General features: G+C 37.1%; 1 protein-coding gene across 1 annotated transcript in view; it reads right to left on the reverse strand.

Moving 5' to 3' along the window:
• EML5 (EMAP like 5) overlaps positions 1 to 12,386 on the reverse strand; it is a 168,591-nt gene that overhangs the window by 123,646 nt on the left and 32,559 nt on the right. The window contains exons 3-4 of the mRNA XM_078054081.1: positions 4,039 to 4,137; positions 2,162 to 2,230 (exon numbers count right to left, since the gene is read on the reverse strand). Of these exons, the coding sequence (XP_077910207.1) occupies positions 2,162 to 2,230; positions 4,039 to 4,137 (168 nt within the window). The remainder of the gene's footprint in view (positions 1 to 2,161; positions 2,231 to 4,038; positions 4,138 to 12,386) is intronic.

A 12,386-nucleotide genomic window follows, 5' to 3' on the forward strand; every position in this document is an offset into this window, starting at 1 on the left:
CATTTTTAGGAGAAAACGGAAAGTCAAACATAAATCTTCATTACCAGGGTTTTTATTCTTTTATGTGGATTCAGGTAAATTTTAATAGTTTGCAGAAAGAAATAAAGAAACAAAAATGGAACAGGGCAAGGATATACAGAATAGTTTTGCATAAAGAAATCTGGCCCAGAGAATAAACTCAACTTTATAATAAGTAAATTACCACTTAAAGTAACATAATTTGTTAATAATAAAGATCTTACCTCTTTCAGATCTTATTTTAAGACCTAAAAATCTTAAAACCTGAAGCCTCAAAAAACTAAAAATTATGATGCTTATCCATTCAAATAACTAATGAATGCTTTAATCAATGAAACTTTGATTTTTAATTCTAAAAGCTCCATGATTCCTGTGCACAAGGATAGCTAGTTCTCTTCCTTTCAGCAAATCCCTATTTCAGTCTATTATTTTCATCTAGGTGAGTGATTCTCAACTTTGGCTGCACATTAAACTCACCTGAGGGAAATTATAAAACATGGTATGCCTGGACCCCCACCAAAATAAACTGAGAGAGAATCTCTGGGGAGTCAAACCCAGGTATCCAAATAATTTTCATGCTCAGAGTAAAGGAACTATTGTTTTATAGTCCAGATCAATGCCATCTAATAGAACTTTCTGTGGTGATGAAAATATTCTCTCTGTACATATACTGTTTAATAGAGTAACCACTGGATACATGTGGACCTTAAGCATTTGAAATGTGACTACTGGGATGACTGAAGAAATGATTAAATTTTATTTAATTTTAATTAACTTAATTTAAATAGCTACATGTGGCTAGTTGCTACTGTACTGGACAAGGAAGTTCTAAATCATCTTTGGGACTTAGTGTCCTCACACATACTGCCTGCAAAAAGATCTACCCTACTTTTCATTGACTCTACCAAAAGAAAAGAAATTAACTCATAGTAAAAATATAGTTTTTTTAATTAAAAATATAGTTTAAGTCAGAAGAATAGTTTGTTTAAAACCTGAAAATGGAACTTTCAGTTTCATTTACAATATAAAACAGTAAAATCTGTTTATTAAGTTGCCAATAATTTAAGTATTTTATATCAAGTACTACATCAAACATCATCTTGTTCATCACAGATGAAAAAGACAAAAATTTCTACCTTCACAGTGCTTATACTATGTACCTGAAACCTAACATAGAGGCTTTTGCTACTGAATATTTATTCAAAAATATTTAATACTATTCATTATCAAATCAGTACCAGAATATCAAAACCAGAATTGCAGTGGCAGCTAAAGATGCTTTGGAGAAAATGTGGATGGAAGTGAGCATATCAAAAAAAGAATGTGAACACAGAATCTTACCAGGAATTAACTGTTACAAGGAACTGTTAAATCAGATAATGGAAGAAAAACAAGTATTTCCAATCTGCACCAGGGATTTAACAGTAACTGTAAACCTAAGAATGAATATCACCACTGACTATATGGTTTCAAAACCTGAACTGTAATTGTAAAACAAAACCCAGAGCTTTCATAAGCAAAATAAACCGTGGCTACCAAAGGCTAAGGTCAAATCAGAGAGTAAATATAGAGGAAAAGACAACACTTTCAGAAAGTTGACCATGTGCTAGGACCTATGACAAGCACTTGAATAAATACTGCCTTATTTAATCCACTTTATAAGCCACAATTCTAAGATGTGAAAAAAGCTCAACGAGGCTACATGACTCATCCCAGGTCAAACAGTGCTAAGTGTAAGTGGTAAGGCCAACTCTGCCCATGCTGCTTCTGCCACACCACCCTATCTCTGTGAAAGAAACCTCTTACTTTTCTTGGTTTCTGATGCTCACATTTTACTCTGTAAGTGAAACATGAGAAGACAAGATGAACAGAGTAAAGCCTACTTCACAAGACTATAAATTCCTTTATGAATAGTATTTTATTCATTCCCTACTCATACCTATATCCCTTACAGTGCCTCACACACTATAATGACACAATAAATATCTGTTACGTTGAACATCAGAATGTTAAAAATGTTGACATTTAAAAAATAAGTACTGTCAAAATCCTAAGACTACTCTATGTTGTAAATAGTGTGGTATGTACTTGGCAGCAGAGAGTAAGTATACATGACTAATATAAAACAAGACCCTTCTAGTACCTTGATATGTTTTACACCACAGCTGACAAGTTTATTTGGCTGGTACAAATCCCAAGAGATATCAAATATCTGCAAACAAATCAGATTCATGGTTAAAATACTTATTTTCAGAATCATTTAAGAATCCATCCAAAAGGCCAAAAACCCCCAAACCCTACCTATCATAAAACAATATTCCTCACTAAGTAATAATCAGAATCCCACACTTCACAATCTTATGAGAAATAAATATGTAAATGATATGAACAAAAACTATTTCTTAGCTTCTATGAACTTTACAAAACTAGTGAAGTGAAAATTAATACCTCTATTTTTAATTTTTAAAAAAATTTGGTCCATAAGTAACAAGAATAGTTCACCAGAACTAGGGCATGAGGCAGGTACCTACATAATTTTTACAGAGGCAAGATCCTGAATGGAATGTACATTTAACACTTATACAGCTAGAAATAGAGAACTGTAAGTAATTGAAATAGAGTACATTTTTATAGCCTTCTATCATACAGAACTACTGACATAAATAATCATAATATTTATTTCACACTATAAATTCTGCTTTTATTTTTTAGCTTTGTTGTTTATGGGTCAAACAAAACTAACCTATACTTAAGGTTTGGAGATCCCAGGCTTTGTTCTTGTCTAAAACTCCCAAAACTCTAAATACATACAAACCATTTTTGTTATAAGAGCAAACAATAAAAAACCCAGCTGAAATAAAATATACATTAGACTCATGCACTTTAATAAAAGAAAAACTAACATTTGAAAAATAATTTCATAGAAGAAAAAATCATTGTTAGTCTTTACCATGTTTCTTTGACACCTACCTGCATAATCACCTAACATGCTTATTACCTTTAAATATGTACAAAATTATTCTCTTCAGTGATAATAAAGAATATGTCTTATAAATTAATGTTTAACAACTCACCATTACACAGATTATATGAAAACCGTATTGTGCAACTTTAAAATACTAACCACCAAAACAAAAATTCTGACAGTACCATTTTTCATAATAATCAATTTACTAAATCCAAAGTGTGAAATGCTTTGATCTAAGTCAGAATACACAATTGTCTAATAAAATATACCTAACACTTTAATGATCTAAATTGTGTTTGTGAGTGTGTAACAGGCCCCTTTGAGAATCTGCTAAAAGACAAGTGTATTTACCAAAATGCAAATACACACAAAATTTTCTATATAACTTTTATAGATCCATAGATTCCACTCCCCCCACCCAGAATTAATGACTACATCTCCTGTGCTGATTCAGATTAGAATTTTACTACACACACACAAAAAATGAGAGATTAAGGGTTTATGATAAAGTTTTTGATGTATGTTTATAAAAGTAGTATAATATTTAAATAAAAAGCTGACTACAAAGTATTTTCTATATTAACTTAAACAGCTTAGAATAAGGAATATACTTTTAATAAGTTTCCAAAGTAAAAAATGTTAGGTCTCTGAAATTTTTTAATAATATATAATTTCAAATTCACACACAATATCATGTTTCACTTTAATTACGATATGTACCTAATAAACCAGTGATAAACAAAACTACATAGACCCTAGGCATGAGCCGTTCAATTTTTAAATGGGGGTCTGAATAACTTAAAATTCATCATTTTCACTGAAGCAAACAATGGTTAAAAGTTTTGTGCTAACACTTCACATATTGAGTCATATCTTTGAGTACTACTATATATATACAGTTCTAAAATTTTATGAGTATTTGCAATTGTACTTTAAATTTTTAATTACATATGAACTATCTGGCAATAACAAACCATGGAAACATAGAATCCCCTGGCTCTCCTCTTTTTCCCATCCAATACCCAGTAGAAACCCCAAAGGAGAATACTTACTCTATCTGTGTGACCAGGGGCCATAGATAACATTTTTCCCCTCTTCCAATCCCAAACACAAACTGCATTCTTTGAATCAAGTCCAACTGAAACCAAGCGCTGAATTATATCCAAGAAGTCCATGAGGGAATAAAAAGGCAAACAAATAAAAAAGGAACCAAATTATAAATGGCAAACAAATTATACTCATGGGTACTATAAACTTACACATCAAAACTTACACATTTATATTATACAGACTTCACAGAGAAAGGCTGGATGTATTTCATCTTGTTAATATTCACATACGTGTAGTTCTTCACAATAAGGAACAGAAGAGACTTCCATCCTAACGGTAGGACTGACAAAATACCCTAAACATCTCTCCTGCTAAAAACTAAAAATGCTGGATAAAATGTACATGGATTTTATGTTTCCTGTAAATGTAAATGGATTCTATGTTTCCATAATCTTTTTAAATGCACTGCTGAATTATGTCAAGGAATTATGAAATCTGGAACAAAAACAAAGAGATTTCAGACAGGAATCCTGGAGGGTAAGAGAGCTCCCACAACCACTTTATTCTAAAGGTACCAGCTAACTCCTGGTAAGCCTGGTTTTTGCTCTATAGGCTGGACAAAAATAGGAGATAAAGTTTAGGGCCAGTCCAAGGTGTAGATTTGAACTTCAGACTTCTGACTAAAGCAGTGAACTCCTCAGAATAAGGGAAAACAAGAAACTACTCCTTTAAAAAAAAGGGGGGGGGGGCACGGCAATGCATGAAGGGGAAGACAATCCTCCCTGAAAACTGATAGTCAAAAGCAGCTTTCACACGGTCATAGGGCCTAACTCCACGTTAATTATGAACCCCTCAAGTGGAAAATTTCAGAGTGGTCCTGAGGGTTTCAGTCTTCAGGCATTTTCAACAGTGTAGCACAAATATAAATCCTACCTGGAGAACTGACACTTCAATCCATCCCTCAAAGAATTCCTACAGGTAGCAATTCAATAAACATAAAAATAAACACCCCCAACCGCCATAACCATAGGAAATAAGGGACTATGAGTAAGAATCAGCAAGACAAATAGCAAAATCAGTTCTAGAAAACATCAGACATTGGAATTATGAGGGGAAGAGAGAAATAAAATTAAGGTTTCAAAGTATCTTCATATGAGCAAAGAATAGGAGACTGTGAAAAGTATTCAAGCAGATCTGAAGAAGCAAATGGAATTTCTAGAAATGAAAAATAAATGAAATTTAAAACACAGTGGAAAAGTTAAATAGGCAATTAGAGGGAGATGAAAATACAGAGTTAAGGAGACAGTGAGATGGAAAGTGTGAGAGGGGTTAAGAAACACAAAATATGGACTTCCAGCCATGAAGGAGTATCAGGGTCTGAACTTGCCCCCATGATAAACAACCAGAAAACTATAAAATGTATGAAACAAATGCTTTCAGACATTCATAACAGGAAGTGAAGCACTGTGAGCTCTGAAAGAGGGAGAAACAAGGTGCAGGTACTTGCTCCAGCCTTCATCTAGGAGACAACTTGCAGATTATAGCATAGAAAGGTAGAATCCAAACAGAGCCCAGCAGACTTGCTGATTTGAGAAGACAGAGCCTGGAATTCAGAGAGGTCAAGATGGCTAGAATTTGCAGAGCACAGAAAGAGCTCCAGAAAATTTGTTTATGGGTCCCCTTGAGAACACCAATCTTTGCATGCTTAGGGTGAAATCCATGAGGCCACACAAAGAACAAATTCTGGAGGAAAAAAAAAAAAAAAGCAATTACTGGGGAGCTGAAGCCAAAAAATTCCCAGAGATCACAAAGGGTCAAGATCCCTTGAGTTCCCAATAACCAGAATGTAGATATTTCTTTGAATTCACTAGGTATTCAATGGGGACCCCAGAAGGGTCACAACTTAGTGGTGAAATTAAACCAACAGTTCTGGAGGAAGAGCTACTTCAGCCCTGTCCCCCAAAAGTGTGAAAGCAAGCTTTCACAAGGATCAAACTGATCCACAAGGAACTTAACTACCTGCCAGAACAATGTCCAAAATATTTTAAAGGAATACAACAAAATCTAGAATTCAGAATGTAACACAATGTCCAGCATCCAATAAAAAATTATTGGACATGTGAACAAAGAGGAAAATGTGACGAATAATCAGGAGAAAAATCAGTTAATAGAAACAGACCTAAGAACCACAGAAATTATTAAAATTGAGACATTAGCTATTAAAATGAAAATGTTCAAGATGCTCAAGAATTATTTTATTTAAGATTTTGTTTTTAAGTAATCTCTACACCCAATGTGGGGCTAAATCCCAAAACCCCAAGATCAAGAGTTGCATGCTCCACTGACCGAGCCAGCCCAGAGCTTTACTCAAAAATTATTTTAGAGCAGAGGCTGCTGGGAAGATGGCAGAGTAGGACGTCCCTGGGCTGACCTCTTGCCGCCTGGCCGCCTAGAGAGCACCCACGTCGGCATAAATAACCCAGAAAGCAGCCCGAAAACTGGCAGAACAGACTCTCTGCAGCCCAGCATAGACAAGAGGCCACAGTGAAGCAGATCCACCCCCTCCCATCGCTTTTGGCAAGATCCCGTCAAAGCAGTGCCACAAGCCTGGCAGTGTGAGCGCGGCCCAGACAAGGGTCAGCACCACTCCAAAGTGAGTCCTACCCCAGGGAGAGGGGAAGATAACCACACACCCGTCTGACTGTGACCCCAGCAGTGGGCTGGGGTCAGGCAGTGGGTCTGACTGCAGGCCCTACCCACCAACAAAAGCTTCTCCGGGGACGACACAGGGACAGTGCCTGCAGTTTGGTGCTACTGCCTCTCTGGCAAACGCCTGGTCTGACTCAACTCAAGCCCTAGGCAGCCTCGGAGCAGTCCACTAACACCACGGGCACCCGACTCTGCCCATAACAGGCAGAGAGCCATCGCAGACAACAGGACTGAAGGCAAACACATCCTAGCCACAACGGTAGGACACCCCTGGAGCAACACACATAGGAGACACCCCCTGAAGCACCAGGTTCTGGGGAACAGACATTGCACTGCAGGACCTCTTCTTCATAAAGCCACTACTTTCAAGTGCAGGAGACGTAGCTGACTTTCCTAACACAGAAAAACAGACAACGCAAGAGACAGAATGAGGAGACAGAGGAATATGTCCCAAATCAAAGAATAGGACAAAATCAGAGCAAGAGACCTAAACGAAACGGAGGTAATATGTCTGATAGTGAATTTAAAGTAACGCTCATAAAGATACTCGCTAGAATTGAGGAAGGACTGCAGGACCTCCATGAGACCCTCCACCAAGAGATAGGAGACATAAAAAAGAACCAATTAGAGCTATTGGACTCACTAAATGGAAATAAAAATAGACCATCTGGAATAAATAGCAAGCAAGAGGAAGTAGAAGAAAGGAACAGCCACCTGGAGGACAGAGTCATAGAAAGCAATCAAGCCGAGCAGATGAGAGTGGGGAAAAAATACGCAAAATGAAAATAGACCCAGGGAACTCAGCAACACTGTCAGGCATAACAGTCACATGATAGGGATCCCAGAAGGAGAAGAGTGAGAAAAGGGGGCAGAAGATTTGTCTGAAGAAATAATAGCTGAAAACTTCCTGAATCTGGGGAAGGAAAGAGAAATCCAGATCCAGGAGGCACAGAGAGCCCCCAACACAACTAACCCAAAGAGGTCTGCACCAAGACACAAAGTAAATAAGATGGCCAAAAGTAGTGATAAAGAGAGAATTTTAAAAGCAGCAAGAGAAAGGAAAGCAGGTACATACAAGGGAAACCCCATACGGCTATCAGTGGGTTTTTCAGCAGAAACTCTGCAGGCCAGAAGAAAGTGGCATGATAAATTCCAACTGCTAAAAGGAAAAAATCTGTGGCCAAGAATACTCTATCCAGCAAGGCTTTCATTTAGAACAGAGGGAGAGATCAAGTTTCCCAGAAAAACAAAAATTAAAAGCAAAACCAGCCACGTCCCTGTCACACACAAAGCCATTGGCCTGTGGGTCCCAAATTCACAGTCCAACTGCCCTCCTGCCCAAGTCAGCATGCACGGTCTGCCACCTGCTAAATGCCAAGTCAACATGCCTTCACCTCAGATTGCCAAGGGCTCAAATTGACACTCTTCCCCTCAAATTTCAGCCCCTGTGCTCAAGTTTGTGCACAAAAAGTGGGAATAATTATAACAGCAGAATGACGCAACCCAAACATCTATTTCTGTGGAATATAGAATGGATAAAAGGAGTGTGCTAGGCTGAGAACATCTCCAAAAAGCACATCAAAGAACAATACATACAGCAAGATTCTGGTTAGTAAAAAAAAAAAAAAAAACCTGGGAAGAATAAAACAAGATGAAACCAGAGAGGGAGACAAACCATAAGAGACTTCTTAAGCATAGGAAAGAAACTGAGGCTTGCTGGAGGGGAGGTGGGGGTGGATGGGGTAACTGGGTGGTGGGCATGAAGGAGGGAACATGATGGAATGAGCACTGGGTGTTGTATGCAACTGATGAATCACTGAACTCTACCTCTGAAACTAATAATACACTATATTGTTAATTAATTGAACTTAAAATTTAAAAAAAGGAACCCCCCCCAAAAAGAATTATTTTAAAACATACAAGGAATAAAATGAGAAATAAAAGATATAAAAGAACATGTAGAACTTGTAAAAATAAATATTAAGTTATGTGAAATAAAAATTCACTCCATAGGATTAATAGCAGCTTAGAGCATTAAGAAAAGATACGAGTCTGTTGTCCTTCTCCCTCTGGTCCTCCCCTGCTCACACTTTCCAATCTCTCTCTCTTTCTCTCTCTTTCTCAAATACATAAAATCTTTAAAATGCTGAGGGGGAATAAGGTAACATAGAATAGTATACCTAGCAAAATTATCTTTTGAAAATTGGATCACAATAATGTTTTTCAAGTAAACAGAAGATGAGAAAATACACCATTGACAAACCTGCACTAGAAGATATGATAATGGAAATTTCTTCAGGCAGATAGAAATGATACACTTGTGAATGAAGAATGCCCAAATGGCAAATATGTAAATAAGGCTTTTCTTGTTTTTAATTTTCTTTTAAAACTGTTTAAAGCAAAAATAACAGTTATGAAATTTACAAAATATGTGTAAGTAAAATGAATAATAGCACAGTAAACAGAAGGAGAAAGGAAACAGTATAATACATATATTTTTCCACATTCTTTCCAAGTGCATATGAGCTTCATGAAGATCACAAAATAAGCCTAAATAAATTTAAAAAATCAAAATACAGACTATGTTGTCTGACAAAAACAGAAATTAGAATAACAGGAAGTTGTACAGAAAATCCTCCAAATGGGTGGAAATTAACAATACACTTCTAAGTAACTGAAGGGTTAAAGAAGAAATCATAAAGATCAGCCCACAACACACAATTTGAAAAGCACTGGTTTAGAAGCAGGGGCCAGCAAATTACAACCCTCAGGCCAAATCCTGCCTGCACCCTGTTTTTGTAAATAAAATTATATTAGAGCACAGCCATACCCATTCTTTTACAAGCTGTCTGTGACTGCTTTCCCACTACAATGTAGAGCTGAGTAGTTGAGCCAGAGACAGTATGGTCTACAAAGCTTAAATATTTCCCGACTTGTTACAGAAAGTTTACGAATCTCTGATTTAAAGCATAGTTGCTGATACCAGACTGCCTAGGTTTGAACACTAGCTCCATTTCTCACTAATTGGATTACTTTTAGCAGTTATGCAGCCTCTCTGTAGCTTAGTTTCCTCACCTATTAAGTGGGGATAATAAAAGTGTTTCATAGGGTTAACATGGAAATTAATATATATATGAGAGTTACTATATGATTAATGTTATATAAATGTTTGCTATCATTATTAGTTTACCATAACCTTAATTAGCTTTAAGAACCTATGCCCTCAGGGCATCAGGGTGGCTCAGTTGAGTGTCTAACTCTTGGTTTCAGCTCAGGTCATGATCTCATGGATTGTGAGATCGAGCCCTGAGTTGGGCTCCGTGCTCAGTAGAGAGTCAGCTTGAAGATTATCTCCCTCTGCCCCTCCCCACACTCACACACAGGCATGCGCGGGTGCGCGTGCGCACACACACACACGCGCTCTTTCTCTCAAATAATTAAATCTTTAAAAAAAGAGAGAAAGAAAAGAACCTATGCCCTCTTCCTGTCCGAATGAGAAATGCCATCTAGTACCCAGTTAGAAACAGATTTCTGCAAAGTAGAAATACTATTTAAATCCTCAAATGGGTGGAAAGAATGGCTCCCATAAAAAAGATACAGTATATACATAGTATATATGGCTCTCCATCAAATCATGCTGGCAGAAATCTCAAGGGAACAAGAGGAGAGGATTTGCTTTCTTGAGAGTCTTTAATAGTTGGGAACTATAAGGTATCAGTATCTAGCTGAAAGAGGGGTGCCTGGGTGGCTTAGTGGTTAAGCATCTACCTTCGGCTCAGGTCATGATCCCAGGGTCCTGGAATCTTGCCCCGTACTGGGCTTCCTTCTCTGCCGGAAGCCTGCTTCTCCCTCTCCCACTCCCCCTGCTTGTGTTCCCTCTCTCGCTGTGTCTCTCTCTGTCAAATAAACAAATAAAATCTTAAAAAAAAAGAGATCCTTACCTACTGTGTTGAGATTAAAATTTCACAAGTATCAAGTGAGGGACAGTTAGAGAGGCACTGTCCTTTCTCTCTGACTTGGCTCATCATATACACACAGCAAACCACACTTGGTCAAAAGCTTTAAAACTCCATGTATCTCTATAGAACCTCCAAACATCCAGCTCAGTATAGGCAGTAACAAAAGAGATCTGGGAGCACTTGCTCTGTAGCCCTGATAAACTTACATAGCCAAAATCAACCTCCCTCAGCATAGGTTAAGCAACAGCAGAGAGGATAAGGTAGAAATAACCAAGCCAATACTACTTCCTCTCCTAGCTGTCATTTTTTACTTTATCACTTTTTCTCACATTTAACCCAGCCTATGTAGATGAGGAAGAAGATTAGGTCTTCCAGTAAAAGTAATGCTTTAGGGGTGCCTGGGTGGCTCAGTCAGTTGGGCATGGGGCACTCCTCCCCCTCCCTGCCCCATGAGCGCTCTCTCTCTCTCAAATAAATAAAAATAATTTTAATTAATGCTTTAACTGTACCTTGGAAGACTGAGGAAGATCTGGGTAGAAAAGTACGAGAAAGTGTTTCAGACCAGAGGACACCAAGATTACAGAGATCATGGTGCTGTCAGGAAAAAGCCTAATTCAGGGTGGCTGAGGGGAGGAGTGCCACCTGGAAAGTGGCAGGAGACAAAGTTGGAAAGGTAGGCCAGAGCCAGAGAAAGAATAAACTTTTTGTTTTAATAGAGTTGGACAAAGAGATATTCACTTTTAAATGTGTAATATATGGTATATTTGTATGACACTCAAGGGACGGGGTATCTAGAGTTAAGGAGAGAAGCTGGGGCAACTGTTAGCTGACGTGGGCGTTAAAATCATGGCTCTAAATGATCACCTAGAGAGAATAAGTAAAAAGAAAAGAAGGCTACAGACTCCTAAAGAACACTGACATTTAAGAAGCAGACAGAAGGAAAAGCTAAAGTCAGAGAGGGAGAAAGAAAGCCAGATAAAGAAGCCTCTATTCATCTTCCCAAATTCCTCCTTGATCTTAGTCCCAAACAAAATCTTGGTTCTGTCCATTAATTGAATTGGAAATATTTATTAAAAAGTTCTAGCACACTAAATACTCAAATAAGAAAAATATCCCAATAGACACAACTAGATGATCCCATAAGTTCCTGCAACTGTGAAACATATTCAAATAAGGAACAATTATACTTAAAAGATTTTAGTAGGGGGGTCCCTGCGATCTGTGTTCATTACATAAGAACTAATTGTCATAATGTTACAAAGTAAAATCACAAATTTTGCAAAAGATGCAGGGCTTAAGGGAGCAAATACTGGTAAAATTATAAATAAAGCCATCAGAAATTAGGATCTGGCAAAGAAATAGAAAAAGACTCAAGAATAATACATTAGGCACTTGAGATATGTCCTGATATCAAGAGATTGCTAAAAGGCACTTGAAAAAACCAGTGAACTCCATTATTTTTACAAAAATTACTCTCTTCATAATCATGTGCCAACAGTCAAAGGTAAACTAAAGCATTTTATTTTGTAACTGACAAAATTAGGTTAAAAAAAATTAACACTATTCTTATTTATTCTGCAAATCACCAGAGCTGTAACTATAGCTTAGATTTTAGTATGAGAAATGTTTTTATAATGTATTGTTGTATTTTCAAGACAAAGTACCACTCAAATTTTCCTTCT

Source organism: Halichoerus grypus, chromosome 8 (genome assembly GCF_964656455.1).
Source record: "Halichoerus grypus chromosome 8, mHalGry1.hap1.1, whole genome shotgun sequence".
Lineage (NCBI taxonomy): Eukaryota > Metazoa > Chordata > Mammalia > Carnivora > Phocidae > Halichoerus > Halichoerus grypus.